Source organism: Barbus barbus (genome assembly GCF_936440315.1).
Source record: "Barbus barbus genome assembly, chromosome: 4".
Lineage (NCBI taxonomy): Eukaryota > Metazoa > Chordata > Actinopteri > Cypriniformes > Cyprinidae > Barbus > Barbus barbus.
In genome coordinates, this window is record NC_136732.1 from 24411904 (window position 1) to 24434629 (window position 22726).

Consider the following 22726-nt stretch of genomic DNA (forward strand, 5'->3'; position numbering starts at 1 on the left):
TACACCTACCACAACCCTAAACCTACCCTTACTGTAATGCAGATACAGTAATTATGTCTTATATTCGCGGTGGGATACAGCTACCAGAAACCAGCAATAAATAATTTTTTCTACCTATTAGATTTTTGTTTTATTAACGTCTACACCTACCCCAACCCCAACCCTAAACCTACCCCTTACAGTAATGCAGATGCATTAAATATTGTTGTTCAGCGTGAGAAAAAGAACAAAATATTGATGTGCGCATGCGCAGTAAGCTCCGGTAAGAAAATCTGATGGGTAGGATAAAATGTTAGGACACCGGTCTGGTTTCGTCCGTTAAAGTGAACCTTTTCGACATGTTTCCGTGTTGTTGTTGCTCATGGACGCCATGCTGTCTGGGGGTTTGGCAAAAGGACGGAAAAAAACTGACTGTTTTTTTATGGTAGTTACATAGCCCCTAGATCTCTGTTATAATGAAAAAAGCCAGGAAATTTCAGTTTTAGGTCAGATTGAGTTAGAACTATCAGACTGCGCCATCTAGAGTTTCATGCCAGAACTCTGTATATGGCGCAGTTCGTAGGTCTAACTCGATCTGACCTAATGACATCATTATCTCACGGCACAGCTGAGTGGTTCTCTCCTGTATCAGTAGCCAATGAGCTCACTGCTCAATATTCAAATACCTGGCTTTTGTTTTGCTGTAGCAGTTTGTGGTGCACTTCAGAAACCCTTCACCTTCCCCAGCTCCACCTGTATAGATCTGCTACGAGGAGATTCATGTATGCTATAGTGCAGTGTTTCTCAACTGGTGGGTTGCGACCAGAGACCGTGGGTCGCGGAGTGTACGGCCAAAGAAACGACATCCACAACAAAAAACTGAATTCTTAATGTTTTTCTGATGTTTATTTTAAAAGACGTGCATGAAAGCTGTTGACACTTCTATCAGTTTCGAGTGCCTGAGAAAAACGCGCTGTCCCATTTCAATATCTGCGGTCAGATGCGATGTTCACAAGTTTAATGTCAGTGTCATTATTCTATCGTTATTTTCGTAACTTATGAAATAAAAAGTCTCTCACCTCAGAAAAACAAACTATCCTGTCCTGCCAGATGTTATACCATGATATAGCACTCTTCAATAGCACGCGCGAGCGCGGCGCTATGCTGTATATCACTTCACTAAAGCGCAGAAACTACGAGCATGCAACGCGTGAAATAAAAGTACAGTACCGATAAATCACATAAAAGGTACTGCATGTGTTAGCTGGGAAGGATTTGAAGGTATGATATTCATTCTATTCAGGAGCAGTTTCCACGTTTCATTAACAGTTCATGTTAGTATTGTATTTTCACCATGGTAACTATTGTTTCCATAACCCAAAAATACCATGTTATTTTCACTTTGTGTTATTTTGTATATGTTTAAATGACTGTATGTGTTTAAATAATCCCACAATATTTGTTCCATGTTTTCATTTTAATAGTAAACCACCTTAGTTTGTCAAAAAATCATTTAACTTTCATTTGATTGAAAGATAAATTAAATTTATATTTTATGCCTTCATTGGTAACTAGAAAACACAACAATTTCTTAAAAAACAACAACACTATAGGGCTATTATAAAAATTAATTGTAATAAATTAAGTCGTTTTTATGCATTCAAATAATTAGACATGCTTAAACACATACTTTGGTAACAATAAAACAGAACGTGAGAAAAAAATAAAACATTTAGTTTTTCCAAAATGTTTAACTTTTAATAGATTTATGTTAAACTGAATAAGTTTCACAATTTTGATTAATTAGGCATATGATCTGAGTAATAACGTTTAATTGAACCATGAAAAAGGAGTCCAGAAAAATGTAAATGGAAAAAAAATTATTTAAAAAAAATGAATTTCATATGGGCCCTATGTTAACAAATAAAAGTCTTCACATCTGAAACAAGATGTAGCTCACACTTCTGATGTGAACACTCTTATTTGAAGGGAGGGAGGGAAGTGATGTGTGGCTAAGTACGGTGACCCATACTCGGAATATGTGCTCTGCATTTAACCCATCCAAGTGTACACACAGTAGTGAACATACACCCGGAGCAGTGGACAGCCAATGTTGCGGCGCCCGGGGAGCAGTTGGGGGTTCGGTGCCTCAGTCGTGGTATTGATGGTGGAGAGAGTGTTGGTTATTCACTCCCCCACCTATCCCTGCCGGACCTGAGACTCGAACCCACAACCTTCAGGTTGCAAGTCCAACTCTCTATCCATTAGGCCACAACTGCCCCAGTCGTGCACTTGTGGTGTGAAACTGATGTAACACTGACTTAACCAATGCTGCCAGTTTAGGATTGAACTACCTTCTTTTCTGACTAATGAAAAACAGATGGAGCGTTTGTACCAAATTTTTACACACTTCAGCTTTAAAGAGTTTTTCCAGGATTAACTCACAGAGGCGGCCTTTCTGCAGGTGATGTTTCTGTCAAATACAGTTGCGATGACAAGTGCACTGTGAAGGAACAGGCAAATGAGAATGATTAGTGACACATTAATGACAACAAATTAATTAGGACAACTGTTCTCAAAAAACTGTGTGCATCCTAACTCTTGGCATTCATTGAACTCATTAGTTTGACAGCCTGAGGTGACACGCATTCAATGCTTTCACTCAAATATGTACTCTAAACCTTCAGATCTTTCACCCATAGTGATGAGGCATATCTCAAACAAGCGTGTACTTCTCATCTCAAAAATCATCTATCATTTCAGTGCCCCATAAGCCTGTTGCACTCTTTTCCCTTTATTCCAACACTCCTCCTCCTCAGTCGAGCTGTGTGAACGTGCCCGCGAGGTATTCCCACTGTCACTCACAGCCTGGGAGAATGAAGTACACAAACATACACACGCACAACCCTATGGGCTTAACACGGCCGTGCTGGTTTCGATGAACAACTGATAGTGGCCTGGAGCAGCATAAAATGGACAGAGACTGAACATGCATGCAGAGCAAGACGTGTCAATGTTATTGTTTTATAATAATGTCTTACATTCTTGCGATTGTGCAATCAGTCAGGAAACCATCGAAACATGCTGCCTGTGCACTTTAAATTACTTTAAGCTTAAAGGGATTGTTCTTCCTTTGACACACACTTTCTTCCAATGAACACAAAATGAGAAATTGTGAGGAATTGTACTGATCAAACATTAAAAATGCAATTACATTGAATGGAGACTGAAGCTTTTAATATTAAAAATTGGGGCGGCCTATAAATCTTGTATGCTAAATTCCAAGGCTTTTAAAGTCATATGACAACTTTATTCGAAGAACAAACCAATAGTTGTTATTCACTGAAAACATTCATTATACTGACTGTTATCCACTGCAACCAGATCATTGAGTTACTCAGTCAATAACTTGAGTCAGGTTCGTGAATGAATCTAGACCGGTTTTGTAAACTGCACAACCGATTTGCACACTGAAAAGATTCAGTTCGCTCATAACCAGGATCTGCTACTTTTCATTTCACATGAATGCACAAAAGAGACCTGATGAATGTAATTTTAATGTGCTTTTGCATCCTATTTGAAGCTTCAGCCTTCATTTACTGTAATTGCAATAAAAAACCGAACAATACAAATTTTCCAGTATTTTTCCCTTTTATGAAGAAAGAGGTTTGAAACAGGTTAATTTACTCAATTTTGAGTAAATAATGAAATTATTATAATTTTTGAGGGAACTTTTCTAGGGGAAAGTGTCCCAAAAGACCAGAGGGGACCATAGATGATATATTCCCCTTAAAGATCGGTTTTGTTTTATGTAAATATTTGCATATATGCTACAGTTCAAAAATTTAGAGTCTGGGAGATTTTCTTTTATGTTTTTGAAAAAAGCCACTTATGTTCACTAGGGTTGCATTTATTTCATCCAAAAATACAGTAAAAGCTGTAATATTGTGAATCAGTATTACAATTTTAAAATGACTGTTTTGTTTTTTAAAATAATTAAAGCTGAATTTTCTGAATCATTACTGCAGTCTTAAGTGTCACATGCTTCAGAGATATATATATACATATATCTACACACACACACACACACACACGCACGCACGCACGTATACACACACTCTCCTAAATAGAGAAAAAAAAAAAAACTGTTTAGTTTCATGCAATGACAGTTTCTGAAAGCATCAGTAAGCTCATAGAAACAACCTTTGACTGCTGATGAAATTAGAACAAGACTCGACAGGCCTACAGCCTGGGTGCCAAATGGCGACCGAAACCCACGACACCAGACGAAACCTGGCAGCACCGTGGGGATAGGGAGGAGGGAAGTTATGGGGAGGGCCAACAAACTGAAGGAGTAATGCAAAGTGCACAGTCAGTTACACACAGGCCCACACTTGTCCCAAACAGGGAGGGGGGGGCCCAGCGGAGCATCTTTCAGCTGTCATTCTCGTAATATCATTATGTTTTTATGGTGACTGAAAGGCTTACTGTTGAACCTGGGAGGGAAAAAAATGCTTTCTGCTGATGAAACTCTTTCGCTGAGCTGAATCACCACTACATCACTACACAAACAGAACACGGTAGAATTAGTAGAAGAATTGCAATATACAATTACGCAGCAAAGTTAAATACAGCAAACACCTAACCATAAGTCTGAGTGGTAATAATACTACTAACCACCGCAATTAAAGCAAATAGACAACTTTCTCATGGAACACCACAGAAAATACATTAGCAATCTGAAAAGGATCCATTAAATAATGCTGTCTTGAAACTTGTGTCAATGTTTGTTGAAATGGCAGTTCATTTTAGACCCTTGGCAGAAATAAAGACGGTCAATTCATATTTCGGGTTTCACGGTCACACAAAAGCATTCATAAGGCTTGGGATATAACACACACTAAATTTTGCTTCTACGGTGTTATTTTTCTACAGTGGACAACTTGTCCACACACACACACAAAGGATTTTGGGGTGAAATATGAATCTAATTTTCTGTCTAAATTATTAGCTTTACGAGGTTTATCATCTTTTGTCAGGTTTGGCAAAGCAGTATCTTCTCCTCTTTGTTCTCTGTGTACAGTTTATGGTTGTTGCTTCTCACTCCACTTTAAGTTTGGTAATTTACTAGACCAACAGCCTACACTGTATATCCTCAGTAGGGAGAGGTTATGAGCTGTGAGAGATGTATAAACTGGTTCTAAGGCAGTAAATAACTACAGCCAGGTGAACAGGTACGAGAAGAGGCTGTTGAGCGTTTTTGTACATTTACTGTATAATAAAAGCCTTAACTTTCCTCCTGGAAGTTTAATTCTCATTTAAAAAAATCTCCATAGATGTTCACAAAGTAAAATAGAACATGAGATGGAATTATGTCAAACAGCAGTTCTCTTTCAAATATAATTTGCTGTGACAGGAATTTTCTTAAAATAATTACCAGGTAGTTTGGTGAAAAAGGTCCATTTACCACAAACTGTAAGGCTTGCTGACTAAAAAACAAGGAGTCCTCAGTATGGGGGCTGCAGCCTCACTAATCAAATTCCACAGCTCCAAACCTCTCTTACAAAAAAAAGGTATTTTCATTGGACAGAATGTGTAACCATAAGGTCAACAGAGCCACCCAGGTTGAGCTGTCATTTTCACACATCACTGACATCAGATCAGCTCTCACCACAGTTGGTTCTGATGGAAAGCGCTTTCATCCTGGAGAACATCCAAAAACATCTTTACAAAGATCTAAGAAAGGTCAGTGGGCGTACAGGAGTCAGTTTCCATCAAGGGTTGAGAAAAAAAAAATGTTTTCATATATTCATATAATTTAAGACTTTAGACCTGATCCATGCAAAAATAAAATAATGAATAACATAGTAAAGTTATGACTTTATTAAATGCGAACAGCACAGCATAAGACAAACTATTTATCAAAATTTGGTGCCTTAATTAGCAAATGTAATAAATGGCATAAAGAACACATATAGGGCCAGATTTACTAACAGCTTGTGCCAGCGCAAAACATCTTTTTGCATTAAAATAGACGCAAAATTTATGGGAGGAGAGTATTAAAATGAATCACGCAACGCGATTTACTAACATTTGCACTCATCAAATTACTGGTATTTGCACCATTATTTAACGGCCAAAAAAAGCATGTCTTTAACTATTTTGTGCTTGAAATGGCTGCAATTTTTGTTGCTAGGACGAGGCACCGCAGAGAACAGAGAGCGTGTGGTAGAAGGGAGAGTATGTTAACGCATATTAAATTTATTTGTAATGCCTGAAGAACACATTATCTGAATCTGAACATAAAGTAAATCACCCGCAGAAGTTGCCACATCCATCGGCGCTGTTTTGAAATTGCGCTCTCGCGCTAGTTTGCCCTGTTTAGTAAATCTGGCCCATCTTGTCTCAGTAAAGCACAGTGGCTGAAGTGGTGGTGGTGGGTTCGTACCTGGCAATCTGGTTGACATAAGGCTTCAGTTCATTTGGCTCATAGGCACGGGCGAAAGCCCAGCACACGTAGCAGGCGGCATCTCGTACATTCGATCCCAAACTGCATGCGCCTCTTTTCTCATCATATATCAGGGCTTTTAGAATCACAGGCACCACTGTAGAATACAGACAAAATATTAGCACACAAAAATAATTAGTTTTGTAATCCAAAATATTTCAAAAGATTCATATATTCATTCATTTGATCAAAATACAGTTTATTGTACAACAAAATACAACAAAAAACAGCAATATTGTCCAATATTATTACAATTTATAATAAATGTTTTCTATTTGAATATATTTTATGTAATTTATTTCTGATGCAAAGCTGAATTTTCAGCACCACTACTCCAGTCTTGATCCTTTAGAAATTATTCTAATATGCTGATTTGATGCTCAAGAAACATTTATGATTATTATTGTCAATATTGAAAGTTGTGATGCTTAATGTTTTTAAACCGTGATACTTCAGGATTTCAGCATTCTTTGATGAATAGAAAGTTCAAAAGGACATTATTTATTTATTTGAAATAAAAATCTTTTGGAACATTATAATTGTCTTTATTGACACTTTTGATCAATTTAATGCATCTATAAAAGTTAATTGCTTAAAACATATCTTTTACATTTTTTTTAGATAAAATTATGATTTAGATTACCGAACATTCATAATAAAATGTGAGTGGTGCATAAATAGACGCAAACACACAAGAGGGAGAGAGTATTGATGGTTGACCTTTGGAAGAACCTCATTATAAGGAATTGTCTTCTAAAATCTTAGGTGGAGCCAAAATTGAGATTATGATTCATGCGGTGTATACAAATAAATGTGAATCAATTTTTCAAAACACTAAAATCTTCCATTAAATTTGGCTAAATTAAACAAAGATCCAGATCTGGCAAAAATAACTGCATTTTCATAACCATACTGAAAAGCACTTCACATCAGGCATAAAGCACATTTGGATTCATGCCAATCACACTGGTTGTCCTCAATATCTCCACACCCCTCTGACAACATCCTCAAACCTGCTTCACACCTAACTCTACCACTCCTGGGCTAATTCAACCATTCAGGCAAACAAAAGGCACAAACAGTCTTGCCTGGCTTCTCACCCATGTGGATTCTCACTAGCAGGTGAGAGAGGAGGCAAACTAGCAACGTATCGTTGCTTGGGGCTTGCCTAATATCAGGCACATTGATGCTGCCTCAGGGCTCTACTGCTTGGGCATAGACTCCACCCCACAGAGTCAACACCTCAGAGAGAACGTGAGAGACTCATCAGACTCATCAGAAACTAGACGGAGCACCTAAACGAACAGACACCGCTCTCAAGGTCAACCACGTCGGCCAAACTGTTCCACTGTGGTACCATCATATGATTCAGGAGGTGCACTGTGGACATACATCCATCGACGATACATCCAACATCCCAAACATAGAGTCTAAATACAGGTAAGGCCGCAATTTCCAAAGGCAACTCTTCTTATTGCTGCTCTCGTGTACTTTTAGCATTTGTAAAGGCTGAATTGCTGATGTACTTCGTAGCAGGTGTTTCAGGGGTAGATCTAAAGTGCTGACTATAGATCCACTTACTAGACTACATCTGGTAGAAAATATTCTAAAGTATTTGCCATGTGGTTGTACATATAATATTCAGTCAATGTCTTAATAACCAAAGAAATCCAAAGTCTCTTATTATGCTGAAATCACAAGTTATCGGTGTACCCGCAGAAGCATGACTAAGAACCAAGAAACAAGGAAACGAGACATAAAACAGTAAAATTAAATTTCACAATACAAAATCCTTTTAATTTGTGCCTTGAGGAGGGAGCGGTTTCGTATGAAAAATGGGAGCCAAAACCTGAGCCACCACTTCTTGCGACAGCTTGTGACAAACAGGTTCCCTTAAGGCGGAGTCACTTTCTGCATAACTTGCCTGGCAATCTCTTTTCTTTCAATCTTCTGCTTCCCAATACAAACCTCCAGGCCTCAAAATCTTTGCACACTTACCGGACCATTATGTATCCTGACTGTAGTGCAGAATTGTCCAAGTAATTTCCTTCAAGCACTGAAGCAGTCCAATTGTTTACAAATGTTATAACAGATTAAATATCATTCCAATAGCTCTGGTAGCTTCTCTACATTTACAGTGTAAGTGAGATCAAATTTTAAATGTCTGGAGTTTGTATCCTGCAGGTAAGGTCATGGAAAACAGGTGTATGTGGTTTCCCACGCCATCAGATTTTAAAAAGGGGAGCATGTTCCTACATGCCTTCCCTGGCTTCGGCAGCGCAGCTAGAGCATGTCATGCTAACACGCAGGCCGACAAACAATACAGAACAGTTACAGCCAAGTTGAAAACTTACTTTTTATTGGGTCACTACCTTGCTGACCCAACAAACAGATGCCGCTTTGCTCCAGAATGTGGTAGAACGGTTAATTATTATTATTATTATTATTTCTGTTGCCAGATAAGCTGACAAACCACGCAGCATTGGATTTGAACAACTGCACCAGTATGGACACTCTTGTGGGAAGAAAGCCGAAGAAACCCCATTACATTCCCCGCCCTCCTGGCAAATCTTTCAAATATCAGTGCTTCCAGTGTCCCTTCACCTGCAACATCAAATCTCATCTCTTCAACCACATGAAGTATAACCTGTGCAAGAATTCCATCTCTCTGGTGTCTCAGCGCATGGAAAAGACTGGGAAAACACCCAGAGCTTCCCAGCATAATTTTCCCTTCAACCACAAGAGTAAAGAGCCACCCCTGGAAGATGAGGCCAGCAAACCAATAGAAAGGATCAACGACAAGGTTGAACAAGAGGAGATGGGTAAGGGACCAAGAGAAAAGCCTAAAAGTCCCATCAAGGAGGTCACTAAAGATGTCACTGAGCCAATCCGTGAGACCAGGGACAAAAATGCGGACATGGCCATTGGACAGAACAAAATATCTTCAGCTTTCTCACCGGTTGCACGAACATGTGAAAACGAAGCTCCCTCACGGTCTCCACACAAAGACGATCAATCATCTTCAGCCATTCCTCAGTTTTACCACCAAGTGGCACCATGGGTTCAACCTGCTTCCACAGCACCTCTTCTTCCTCTAATACCGGACTATCCTTCATACATTGTACCCGAGAGGCCATTGCATTCTCTATACACACCCTACTCACACAACCAAGGAAACACCCCAGCCTACCAACTCACACCTCGAGAGACTCAGAGACCTCTGGTTCCATCACCTTTGGTCCCACCTAGTGCTTCCCTTCTCCATCCTTATCACTATAGATATGGCCATTCTATTATACCTGGTCCACCGCTACCCTACAGCCTCTACCAACACCCTGAATTGTCCATGTCCTTACAGAGAACCAGGTATCTTCCTCTGGATGTGTATAGCAACAGATTTTATCCTCGCGAGTACGGAGGGCATCTAGTTCCCCTATCTCATCCTGACTCTTATGGCAGACTTCCTGAAGACAGGGCTTTCCAGGAGCACAGTACAGTAGACAAAAGTACTCGCCAGAGTCCTTTAGAAGGGTTTGCCGCCTCCGGGTCTCCAGACAGGCCTAGTACTGCAGATGTAACCCAGCGGATCCCTGTTACATTTAGACATGCTTCTCATGGGGAGTCACTCCCAGTCAATCAATCACAGCATGCTGATCCAGGGGCTACTACAGCAACTGAAATCTTACCCAAGAAATCATGTGTACAAACTCAAGACAACATGTTACAAAAGAAAGAGAGGTAGGTAAACTATGTAATGCCCCAATAACACTTTACATCACAATAAAATAAAATAAAATATGGTTAGGTTGCCCACAAACAAGTTAATGATTACACTATTCTTTACATAATTGGAAAAAACAAACAAACATTGATATCATTATCTTTCTAGGAATGAACCAGAAACCACAGCTTCCACAAGAAGCCGTGAGAGTTCATCAGAAAAGGAAGACGAAGAAACTGAGGAGGAGCCAGGTCCTCTTAACCTTTCCAAGAGGGACCGGGCCGTATCCAGCAACACCATGACACACCACTACCCTGTCCGAGAGCTCCATTATGATTCAGAAAGTAGTCAGGACGAGGCACCGCTCAACCTCTGCCTCAGGGCACAGTCCAACAACCAAGCCTTGCCCAGTACCACAGGCTCCGAAACTCCAGAAACACAAACCATTATAAATGCTGAGGTATGCACAATTGTTCCAACCAGAGAACAAGAAATAGACCAATGTGACCAGAGGCACACTGCTGCCTTTGCTTTGTGTCAGCTAGCTAGCTCAAAGGACATTATAAATGACTCTTCTATTGGCCAACAAGAAACAACTGAGGGCCAGAACAGTCAAAGTCTTCCTTCCCCAGACAAGAGCCCAGTCAAAGACACTCCAGACACACCAAAACAGAGCAGACGGGCACTGGGACAAAAACGGGTAAACAGTAGACCTCTGAGGCACACTACAAAAAGAGCAAAGGTCAAAGAACCTGCTCGAACTCAGAAAAAGAGGTCACAAAACTGCTGATTCAGAGATCTCAAAGTGTGGACTGCTGCTGCACAAAAACAAAGGAGCAATGCTCAAGATCAGTACTCAAGAGACTTTACAGGAAGACGGCCAACATCTACATTTAAGTCTTCAATTATCATTCTATTTATGTCTGTAAAATTGCTTGTCATTAGAGCTCAGGGGACATGGGATCAATTCCAAGGGTACGCATGAACTGACAACTTTAATGTAAGCTGCTTTAGACAAAAGCATTTGCCTAATACATAAATGTAAATATAGATGATTCCAAAATATTCTTAGTGTACAACATTAAGCATTGATTGGAAGAAAAAGGCAGCCCAGATTGTACACTGAGAATTTTGTGCACTTTGACAAAACATGTAATATATCATTGAAGGGAGCAGGGTGGTGGCATTTAAAAAAAATAAAGGATCTTGTTCAACAAAGTATTTGAATTAAGTGTTTGCATAAAGTGGATTATGTTTGCTTATGAATGTTTTTGAAACCGAGTATGGTGTAGGGGATGTACAATGATTATAGCTATGATATTACAATTTGTCAGTGGAAAAGTAAAACTTAAATCCAACAGCTTTCAAATTGAATACAATAGTTAAAAAAATGCAAGCCAACCATCTGAGAGACGGGAAGGAAGCAGCAGTCCTCTTCGGCCAAGCTCTGCAAGAGCCAGGCAGCCCCCATGCCAGGCATTATCTGTTTCCTGGAAACTGTAATATATGAAGACAGAAATGTCATTGAAAATGCCTCACTAAGTGTTTGAAAATACTTGAGCCACATCATAACATCTCAGCCAGCTGTTATAGCACACCGCACCTGAAACACTCTAAAACAGACTCAACCACATCATCTGCTAGCTCTTTAGGTAGTCTACCAGTTACCCTTCCAATCCTGTAGGTGGTTAAAAGAGAAAGATGAATTAAAAAATAATCATTTTATTTGGTTGAAAAGTTTTAGAACTCTAGGCATTATTACAGAGAAATATGGCATTAAAATATAGCACTATCACACTTAGACCAGTTAACTGTTCTCACCCCTTGGCAGAAGACCATCTCACTATTGTCTCTTTGTCTTTCAGACCCACCAACAGTTGTTCTGCAACAATGAATAAGCAAATTAGCAGTACATGAGCGCAATTAGCAATTTAACAAATGAAACAAACATGTGCATGAATACTTACCAATTACATTCTCTACATCCTGAGGTATGTCATAGTCTTCCTCCTGACTGACAGACTCTAGATCAGGTTTTGTAGCCTCTACACTTTCAGTGACAGAAGACTGGGCCAGGTTCACTGCAAGAGACCGACTTCCTCTCTGGTATCTGGATACAGTCATACAAAATGCTTACAAACTAGCTAATACTTTTAAGCATACTTTTGTTTCATTTCATCATATTTTTGTGTCAAAAAGTCGCTCCTCAAGTACCTCCATTTGGCCAAACGTGGTTTTAGAGACGTCAAGCCAAGTCTCTGGACAACTTTTACTCCCAGTTTACGCAATGTGGCCTGGTTACTCTCAGCTATTCTCTTCTGATTCAGGCACTGAAGCACTGTTGGGGCTTTGAACAGTCAGGTAAAGATTAGTAAGCATTTATCTACAATCTTAGACCAAAGAAAGACCTAAAGGATATATATATATATATATATATATATACACACCATATTGCAGGAAATCATCACGTTTCCCATGCTTGAAGAGCTGGGCCTAGTGAGAAATAATTTTGACATGCAGTGTTTTTAAAATCAAAACATCTATGAGATTAATTTCAATTATTTAAAAAAATTTTAACACTCACTCCTGGCTTGGAAATACGGTACTACCCTATTTCAAGATGATGTTAAGTCAAATTTATCGAACCCATTTTCAACATGTGAAGCAGCAGTCCATGTCCAGCAGCAGTCTCATGTAAATATCAAGCTTAAAAGTTCACCGGCACATGTTCCTGCTTGCTGCCTTGTGGCATTTAAAGCATATATGCAAAACACCGATGGCAGTTTTACCACCGCTGGCATTTTCAACACACAGAGCCAGTTTTGAGCGCCTCGGGTGATAGAGACGCGCTTCACAAAAGAGTAGCAACACTAGGATCGTTTTCACAGCTCTCTGGACTTCAAACCATGCAGGATGTTTCACTGCAATGAATATAATTCTGATAAAGATCAGTCACTAAAATAAGCGATTATCAGCGTTTTAACAAAGCAGTGAAAAATACAGGTAGGAGGGCATGTAACCGCTGCCTCTCTAGGCTTTGGTGGGTATCGCCTGCAAATATGTGTAGCTACTAAACAAACACAGGAATTACAGGCCTTAAAGGCCCATTTACACCTAGAACGAAAACTATAAATATAACTACCAGCATTTAAGCGGCCATCAACTTGATGATAATATTCTGTTTATTATAAGCATGTGCTGCAGTTTTGTCATCTGCCTCTTCAAATGCTCGAGTCGCATGGATTCTCATTAGCTGTCAATGTTTTTATAATTCACCACCTGGAAAGTGATTCCAAGACTACTGTTCCCATGTGTCATTATTGTTAAAATTGTGGTGTGGACTTGTAGATTGTTATGTAAAGTATTTGAATGTTCAATATTTTAATTCTCCTGAAAAAAAAAAGGAGGAAGTGGAGAACATGAACAGTCCAGCATGTGATTGGAGGCTCACCAGGGATTGCAAAGCTCCATCAAGGGTCACAGTTCCCTCCATGGTCAACTCACTGGTCTGAGAGATGGTGGTCAGACACCAGTCCAGAAAATCACCCAAACACTTCTGCTTCACATCTGGACGGGTCACAAACCTGTGCAGATACCGTATTGACCCGAATATAAGACAAAGTTTTTTTTCTTGGAAATACATCTGAAAAAAACGCGGTCGTCTTATATTCAGGGTCTAGACTTTAACGTGTCAATAATACACCCACAACAATAGGTGGCACCAAATACGCGTAAAACGAGTGTGCTATGAAATATGTAATGTAATGTGTGTAGAAAAGATCACACGTGAAAACAAAAGAAAAAGAAAAGCTTATGCTGCGTTCAAATCCTCCTGGGATGTTCGTACTTACGAGTTGACAAGTCTTTATTACAACGTCGGGTGCATTCAAGTCACTTTGGTCGGAACAAGATTTTACTTTTCTACATACAATTCAACAATTTTTTTAAACTCTACATCTACAAAATGATGAATGAAGAATGTGCATCATTGTGTTTTTTATTTTTTCTGTTTTTATTTCATTTATGAAGGTGATGTAAACTGAATAATTATAATATTATAATTATACAATAATATAATATTTTGTATATGTAACTTATAGAGTTTTATTGCACATTACAAAAAATTATAATAATTTTAATTCATTTCAAAAACTTTACAGACGCTGCATATCTTTAGTCTTTAGCTGTGTCCATTGCATCCGACACGTTTTTTTCACTGACACGCCCCCAACTCGGGGCTTAAAGAAGTGGCGTTCATGTGCGTTCAACTCGTAAATATGATGTATCCGACATGACTTGAACGCACCACTACAGTGGCATGAGTCGTGACTGTCATGTTAGCCTGATGGGAACAAACTTCCTCTGTAAGTGATTTTAAAACATAAGACAGTACCCAGATTTGAAGACTACAATAAGATTTCACTTCCACTGTTAATACAATTTTGGTAGGCTACTATGAGATGGATGGACTAAATGTTATATAATTCAGATGCGCAACCTGTTCATTGTATGGTATATCAAAAAGTGTATATTTTTAAATGTCATTGTTGGTAAATTTTACCAGAATTTACCATACTTTCAAAACAAAAATTAAAATAGGAAAAATATTCAATATGAAAATAATGAAAATGTGTTTTACAGAGAGAGAAAAAAAAACATGATTTGGTTTTCAAAAAGCCTTTTTCCAAAAGGTACATCTGGAAAAAGGGGGGTTTGTTTTATAATCAGGGTCGTCTTATATTCGGGTCAATACGGTAATACAAATCCTTCAAGCAAAGAGATAATCTATTAGTGTTTAAACAGTGCCATCTACCGGTCAGGGAGTTAATTTTTGGATTTTATAAGAGTGACATTAATTGGAAATAATACTGGACAAAATTTAAATGTATTTTTTTTTCTTTTTATATCAGAATTTTAACCAAACAGCCATTTAGATAAGTGGATTCAACATTTAAGTGTAAAATTGAAATAATAAAATGGCATTCGCCAAATGAATTCAAGGAAGAACAATATTTCATTTTCATAATAATCATTTTCATTTATATGCACCAATATACTGTACATTGGTAGATTAAAGTACTAAACAGCAAAATGTATCTGTTTATACATTTTACTAAAACATTTTATTACATGAATGTATAAATTGGGCTTTAGACAGGTATAAAAAAAGCTTCGTTTACCGCGGCAGCCATCACGTGAAGTCCTCCTCGTGTGATGAGTGTAAAAGACCATGGACTCTACCGAGAGACTCCGCCGGGCAGGGACACCGGCAAAGCATATAAGTATCGCTTTTTATTTCTCCTCTTTTCTACTACTTGTTTCACTTTGGTTTCAGTTTTTATAACCATTTCTTACTGTGTGTAAATTGTTGTTTTTAGCATGTGTGTTTGGCAGTGTTATTTCTTAGGATTACAGATAAACTACTGTCGTTTGATTTGTATTTGTTATTTATTTTATTTTTAGTTAAATAATGTCTGAATTTATTATGTCTGTATAGGTCTTTTATTAAGTTTTAGTTTTATTTAATTTCATTTATTTTAATACTTCAACAAACTAAATGAAAATGAAATAATATATATATATATTGAATTTATAAATGTTTATTTTTTATATATATATATATATATATATATATACACGTGTGTGGTTGTACATGCACACACACACATATATATATATATATATATATATATACATATATATATGTTATGTTAGAATCATTATTATACTCAGCTTTTGTTCTTTAATATTTTGAATTGTTTTTAGCTTTATTTTTTGTTTTTAATTTAACTATTAAGTTTTTGAAATTTTGTTGTATGCATTTGTCATTTTTATTTCATTTCTTTATTTTTAAAATGTGTATAGGTAGTATTTATAAAGTTTTAGCTTTTAGTTTTGGATCTGTTTTTAGTTGTTTTAATACTACAATTGATTGCTTCTGTTGTCCTCATTTATAAGTCGCTTTGGATAAAAGCGTTTGCTAAATTACTAAATAAATAATAATAATAAATAATACATGAAGACTTATGACTCGCAAATCAGTGTTCGATGATTCCTAAAAGTGAATTGTCTACTGAAGTTTAATAAGAGACATTTTTAAACCCTTTCAGTCTTAACCCTCTCATACTGGTAAAACACAGAAGCATGATGAATCCTGTCTAATGAGACACTCGAAGAAAATGAAAGGAAATAATAAAAACAATGCAATGTTTACGCTGCTGCTTAATTTTACATTTCCAGCCAAAACATTTAATTTTTTGAGATACAGACCAATGCTACCCTGATAATAAACACACATATGGGGAAATAACTTACTTAGATACCAGCACTGATGCAGCATCTCGAGATTTGTCACTCACTCTAAGAAAGGACTGCAGCAAAAATAAGGCATAATGGCACATAGGTAATTACAAGTCAAATTTATGTATATGTATATATACAGTGCCCTCCAAAAGTATTGGAACAGTAAGGCCAATTCCTTTATTTTTGCTGTAGACTGTAAACATTTGGGTTTGACATCAAAAGATGAATATGAGATGAGAGATTAACATTTCAGCTTTTATTTACAGGTATTATCATCTGGATCTGATACACAACTTAGAAGATAGCACCTTTTGTTTGAACCCATCCATTGCTCATGTTACCAAAAGTATTGGAACATGTGACTGACAGGTGTGTTTTGTTGCCCTGGTGTGTCCTATTAATTGATTATTCAAACAATAAATAGCACTGAATGTCTGTGCTCAGTTTCAGATCCGTGCAAACTGCATTTATAGTTAGACGTTAGACGTGTAACCAACATGAAAACCAGAGAGGTGTCTATGGGTGAAAACAAGCAATTGTGAAGCTGAGAGAAGATGAAAAATCAATCAAACCATTGCTCAAACACTGGCAATAGCAAGTACAACCATTTGGAATCTCCTGAGGAAGAAAGAAACCACTGGTGTACTAAGTAACACACCTCAAACGGGCAGATCAAGGAAAACATCTGCAGTTGATGACAGAAACATTGTGACAGCTGTAAAGAAAGACCCTAAAACAACTGTTAGTGACATCAGCAACAACCTCCAGAGGGCAGGAGTGAATATCACAATCTACTGTTCGCAGAAGACTTCATGAACAAAAGTACAGAGGCTACACCAGAAGATGCAAACCACTCATTAGCAAGAAGAATAGGAGACGAGCCTAAAAAATTCTGGGACAAGGTTTTATGGACCAAAGTGATGGAAAGGCTAAAGTTTGGAGAAAGAAAGGATCATTATAGTACACATTACACAAGTAATGTAATGGCTTGGGCTTTCATCGCGTCTTCTGGGACAGGCTCATTAATCTTCATTAATGATGTAACATGATGGCAGCAGCAAAATTAACTCTACAGAAGCCTACAGAAATATTTTGTCTGACAATTTACAGAAAGATGCAACCAAACTGATTGGGAGATCCTTCATCATGCAGCAAGATAATGACCCAAAACATAGTGCCAAAACAAGAAAGGAGTTCATCAGGGGCAAGAAGTGGAAGGTTTTAGACTGGCCAAGTCCATCTCCACACTTAAACCCTGTAGAGTATGCATTTTACCTGCTAAAGAAGAGACTGAAGGGAGTAACCCCCAAAACTGAAAGAGGCTGCGGTGATGCCTGGAAAAGCATCACAAAAGAAGTATGCAAACGTTTGGTGATGTCAATGGGTCACAGGCTTGATGCAGTTATTGAAAGCAAAGGATTCGCAACTAAATATGAAGTCTTTTTCACTTTAATCTGTTAATTCTATCTGTTCCAATACTTTTGGTAACATGAAAAATGGATGGGTTCAAACAAAAGGTGCTATCTTCTAAGTTGTGTATCAGATCCAGATGAATATACCTGTAAATAAAAGCTGAAATGTTAATCTCTCATCTCATATTCATCTTTTGATGTCAAACCCAAATGTTTACAGTCTATAGCAAAAAATAAAGGAATTGGCCTTACTGTTCCAATACTTTTGGAGGGCACTGTATATGATTCGCAAAATTGACAAATTATTAATAAAACATTATGATAAGACTAATTTTACTCATTGACATACAATACAGATGTTGAAGTCTAAGAGCGTTATGTGTTTGTGGGTGTTACCTTGGCCACAGCCAGAATACGATCCATGATGGACTCTCTGTTCAGCCCGGGGTCAGTGGACAGGTGGCCGTCCAGACGGGACAAGTCAAAGGGAATGAGACATGTCATGGAGAGCCAGAGGAGGAGTATGTAACGTGTTTCCCAGGTCTAATACAGAAACATACAGTCACTATAGATGATTTTGTGCTCTTGGGAAGGGTAAATTACAAATAACACAAGGATGATATTCTTCCACACATGACATATGGTGTCCTGCTGCAACTAGTTCTACCTGAAGCTATTCACTGATCATTTGTTTGGAAGGACTTCTGAGTTTGTGCCCTTTTTTAGTTAGAATTAAGGCCTTTATGTGCAATTAAAGCACATTATTGTAATTGATTCTTAAAAAAAAAAAAACTTTCCTCCCCAGTCCAAAAAGAGCATTTAGTGAAACTAAGCATTGTATAAACAGCCCGTTTCTGATCTGAACTTTCTCACATTAGCTCAATGAATACATTTGTATATATAGTCTTTACATTGTTTCACAGCAAACTGGACATAAAAACTAAATTATGATTTTTTGGAACAAAAAAATGTAAAAGTCCCCCTGCAGTCAATAATGTTATCCTTTAAAACTCATCTTTGATCATCAAAAGTTTCCCATGAAAATAATTTATTTATGGCTTGAATGTAACTCTACAGTCCAACCTCGTTTAGCATATATGAATCCATGATGAATATGCTAACTACTCAATCACACCAGCTCCTGCTCCACTTCCAATCAGTTAACTGAGTAACTGCTACACAATGGCAAATGGCAAAATTGAATCCGTGAGTGAATTTATTCAAATTTCGAATAGATTAGAAAGTGCACAAAAATCACTCCCCTTATGATCACTAAGAAGCTGAACACTGAACAATAAACCTTTTATTTACATCACATCTACACTTTGTTATATTATGAGGATTTGGGAGCTTGTATAAGTCAGCATTGAACAAAACTCCAGCATTTTGAATGAAGACAGATTCTGGTTAAATTAAAAACGGTGTTCAAGCAATCAACACAGGGCTTGACGCTTACCTTTTCCCCAAGGAGCACATGTGCTCCTAAGTCAAAAAATTTAGGAGCGCATTAAAAAAATTTAGGGGCGCAATGCCAATTTTTCAAATGAGGTGTTTTAGCTTAATTAGGCGATACAAAGAGACATTTACAAGCACAATTATTTAATTTATCAGAATAAAGAAAGTACACAAGGTTTTTAAATAATTTTACTTCAGACACTATTTAATAGGCTAATTATGTAATTAGTTATAATCCTATTAAACTGTGTCGGTATACATTTTTCACATTAATCATTGAAGCTTTTGTCACGGTATGTGTTTTTGTTTTTAAATCACAATATATAATTTCTAAGTGAAAAAAAGTGTTGTCCTCCTAACAGGTTAAATAACTTTATTAAAGATAATGTACTAAAAGACTTTTATAAAAAATACATACAAATATAAAGTAAACAAGTGTTTCAAGATTAGAGTGCAAAAGATTGTTCAAATGAACGAAAGAACAATAGGTAAGTAAGGTCCCATTTATTAACATTAGTTAAAGCAGGTTAACATTAACTAAAAATGTGCAATAGCTAATTGTTGCAGTAGTTAATATTCTTTGTTAATGTTGATTAATAAAAAATACAACTATGTTAGTTAATGTTAGCTCCATTGAATTTTAAGACAACTTTTGATTTTATAATGTATTATTAAAAGTTGAAATTAAGATAGCATTATTAATAAATGCAGTCATTGTTTTTTTCATGTTAACTAATGGAACTTGTGTTACTGAACAATAATAACGAATCAGTCGTTGATATATAGATAGGCCCACTGTTCTCTATTATAGATCAGTGGATGGACCATGTTTTAGCTTAGAAAAAATGTTTGAAAATAAATAGCTCATTAAGTCTTTAAGTAAGAATTATTTGATGCTATTGTGAAGACTAAAGCGAATATAAATATCTAAATGACTGTGAGTGTGAAACATTATTTACACAGTTTTAGGAAAATAGGGCAGCTGATTTGTTTACTGGGTTACCGGGGTAACGGCAGCGGCAGCGCCCTCTAGTGGCGAATGTGCGTCATTCAGCGCGTCTTCACTTTAACGCGCTCGGCTTTTCTTCTCATCTGTGCTCATTTAAATCAAACCGTTGCCTTTTTAAAGTTCTAAAGTAATCATATGAGGCTGCATCCCAATTTTTTCCATAAATAAACAGAATAAATTAATACTGTATAAGTTAGGCTGTTTTGTATTTTGTTTTGTATTCGCACTTGTGCTCCTAAATACATTTTCCAGTTCGCACACATCTATTTTTAGTCGCAAATGCGAGTGAAATGCTCGCACTGTCGAGCCCTGCAACAAATGTCTGTGACGTTGCTCAATGCTGCAAAAACACATTATATACAGAAACCTTTGACCAGTGGATGAAAGCCCCACCTGCAGGGAATGGTTACATGTTTGTGACTGTAGGAAACTGTATTTTTGAGATTTTTTCTGTGTTTGATACACTGCAGTTTTAAAAAGAAATATTCAGCAGTGGTGTTGACTGATGAATGTGCATATGGTTATTATTAAATGGCCACCATAGGGGGTCTTTAACTAACATTTGAAGTGAAATTTATGGAGAAATTCATAAAAAGAAAAAAAAGATTTTCCTAAAGAAAATCTGATTTCAGTATGAACACTACACATTAATTAATTTAGCTTGCATGATTATGTGTTCCGCTCATTACAGAGCCTATAATAAGTAATGAAACTGATAGGGCTGGACCAGAATATTTGATTATTCGAATATTCGTTCGGTGGGTTGGCATTCGATTTTCAAATTTGAGATTCGAATATTCTTTTTTTTGTTGAACACCTGGCATCCCCCGCGAAAAGGTTCTCATTCGCGCTTGAATATGAATCACCCATGAGTGAACGTCATGAACATCATGATTCAGTTTGTCTGGAAGAGAAGACAAAAAATGCCGAAGACCTCAGCTGTGTGGGAGCTCTTTAAATTGAGTGAGGACAAGACAAAGGCAGTGTGCCAAATATGCGATTTGAAACTGGCCTAAGTTACACAACAGCACATCAAGTTTGAAAAATCATCTGAGTACTGTAAGTAGTACGTCGCCTATAGTAGCCTATATTGTTGGTGTAAAAAAAACTAGCTGCTTTTATCCGCCATGCTAATCAGTAATTTTGCACATGATAAAAGCTTGCACTTAATTTTCTTGGAAAATACTTGCGGATAAATGAGAAAAGAAAGCGAGAGATAACAGATGCCATAGTGGAGTTCACCGCTATGGATATGAGACCCATTGATTTAGAAATATGAGCTGTCTAGCCAGCCTAGCGTTACGTTGTTCTGTTTAGCCTATTACAGTTTGTTTTATTCTATATAAGGGAATTCATTTAATTTTATTTAAACTGTTTGTTAATTCAAATGTATGATGCTGTTATTCAAAAGTATGCTACCGTGTTCTTTATTTATTATAGTTCGTTGAACTTCGTTCATTTATTTTTTGTTCTTCTTTTATTTAAATAGCCTACCCTTTACGGTGTCAGTACTGTGCTGCTAATTTCTGACTTGGGAGTGATTTGTTTGTTAGAAAAATGTTAGGGTACTTTACTAAAAGTATTGATCTTAGTCTTAACAGACCTGTGTGTTTTGTACCTCTAGTGCAGTGTCAGTTCTTGGAGCATATAAGCCCTGCCCGCGTGAGGCGCGCCGCTTCCGGCTTGCGCTGTTCTGTAGTTTATTAAAAGTGTATTAATTCTGAACGTGTCACGTGTCCATATTGCACCAAAATCCGACACTGCACTCCCTTGGGTTCGCAACAACACACCCGCCACGCGTGAAGTCGATTGGATGAACGGTTCTCAACATAATAAAAATGCAAACAGACACACAGAGATTCCTGCCTTTATTAGAGAGAAGAATATGTTCAGCCCCCTCCCTCCAAAGCTTCGAATATTCGGTGTTGATTACTACCGAAGTTTCGAAGCTCAAAAAATGGTATTCGGACCAGCCCTAGAAACTGAGGGACTAACTCACCTCAGTGTCTTTTGGGTCCTGTCTGCATAAAAGGTCCAGAACCGGTTGAACATCTGACACCTCGTGGGGGAACAGCTGCATAAAGATCTTGTAGCCTCTGACCTGTGGAAGCACCAGGAATCACAAAATCAGACAGAAACACACAAATCACTCTATCGTGACTTCAAATAGAGATTATCAGTCAAACTTAAAGAGCCGTGCACCATCTTGCCTTTGAGATGATGTAGAGGAATTTGAAACAGAGATGGACCAGAAGAGGTGGAGACTTCTCATTGCGGATCATCTCCAAGAGCATGTTCAGCATCCACTCTGCACAAAAACAAATACAGCATTACTGACA

At 37.5% G+C, this 22726-nt stretch overlaps 2 protein-coding genes across 2 annotated transcripts in view; one reads left to right on the top strand and one right to left on the bottom strand.

Annotated features, from left to right (window-relative positions):
- Positions 1–22726, bottom strand: part of tbcd (tubulin folding cofactor D) — a 51065-nt gene that overhangs the window by 26841 nt on the left and 1498 nt on the right. Inside the window, exons 3-15 of the mRNA XM_079408663.1 lie at positions 22598–22695; positions 22387–22488; positions 18320–18466; positions 16524–16579; positions 13660–13792; positions 12656–12701; positions 12423–12555; positions 12176–12318; positions 12030–12090; positions 11812–11886; positions 11611–11705; positions 6428–6584; positions 2425–2482 (exon numbers count right to left, since the gene is read on the bottom strand). Coding sequence (XP_079264789.1) covers positions 2425–2482; positions 6428–6584; positions 11611–11705; positions 11812–11886; positions 12030–12090; positions 12176–12318; positions 12423–12555; positions 12656–12701; positions 13660–13792; positions 16524–16579; positions 18320–18466; positions 22387–22488; positions 22598–22695 — 1304 coding nt within the window. The remainder of the gene's footprint in view (positions 1–2424; positions 2483–6427; positions 6585–11610; positions 11706–11811; positions 11887–12029; positions 12091–12175; positions 12319–12422; positions 12556–12655; positions 12702–13659; positions 13793–16523; positions 16580–18319; positions 18467–22386; positions 22489–22597; positions 22696–22726) is intronic.
- On the top strand, positions 7568–11424 carry LOC306864577 (zinc finger protein 750-like). Its single transcript, XM_079408673.1, has 3 exons — positions 7568–7927; positions 8947–10225; positions 10377–11424. Exons 2-3 carry the CDS (start codon positions 8994–8996, stop codon positions 10996–10998), a joined length of 1854 nt encoding a protein of 617 aa, XP_079264799.1. The 5' UTR covers positions 7568–7927; positions 8947–8993; the 3' UTR covers positions 10999–11424.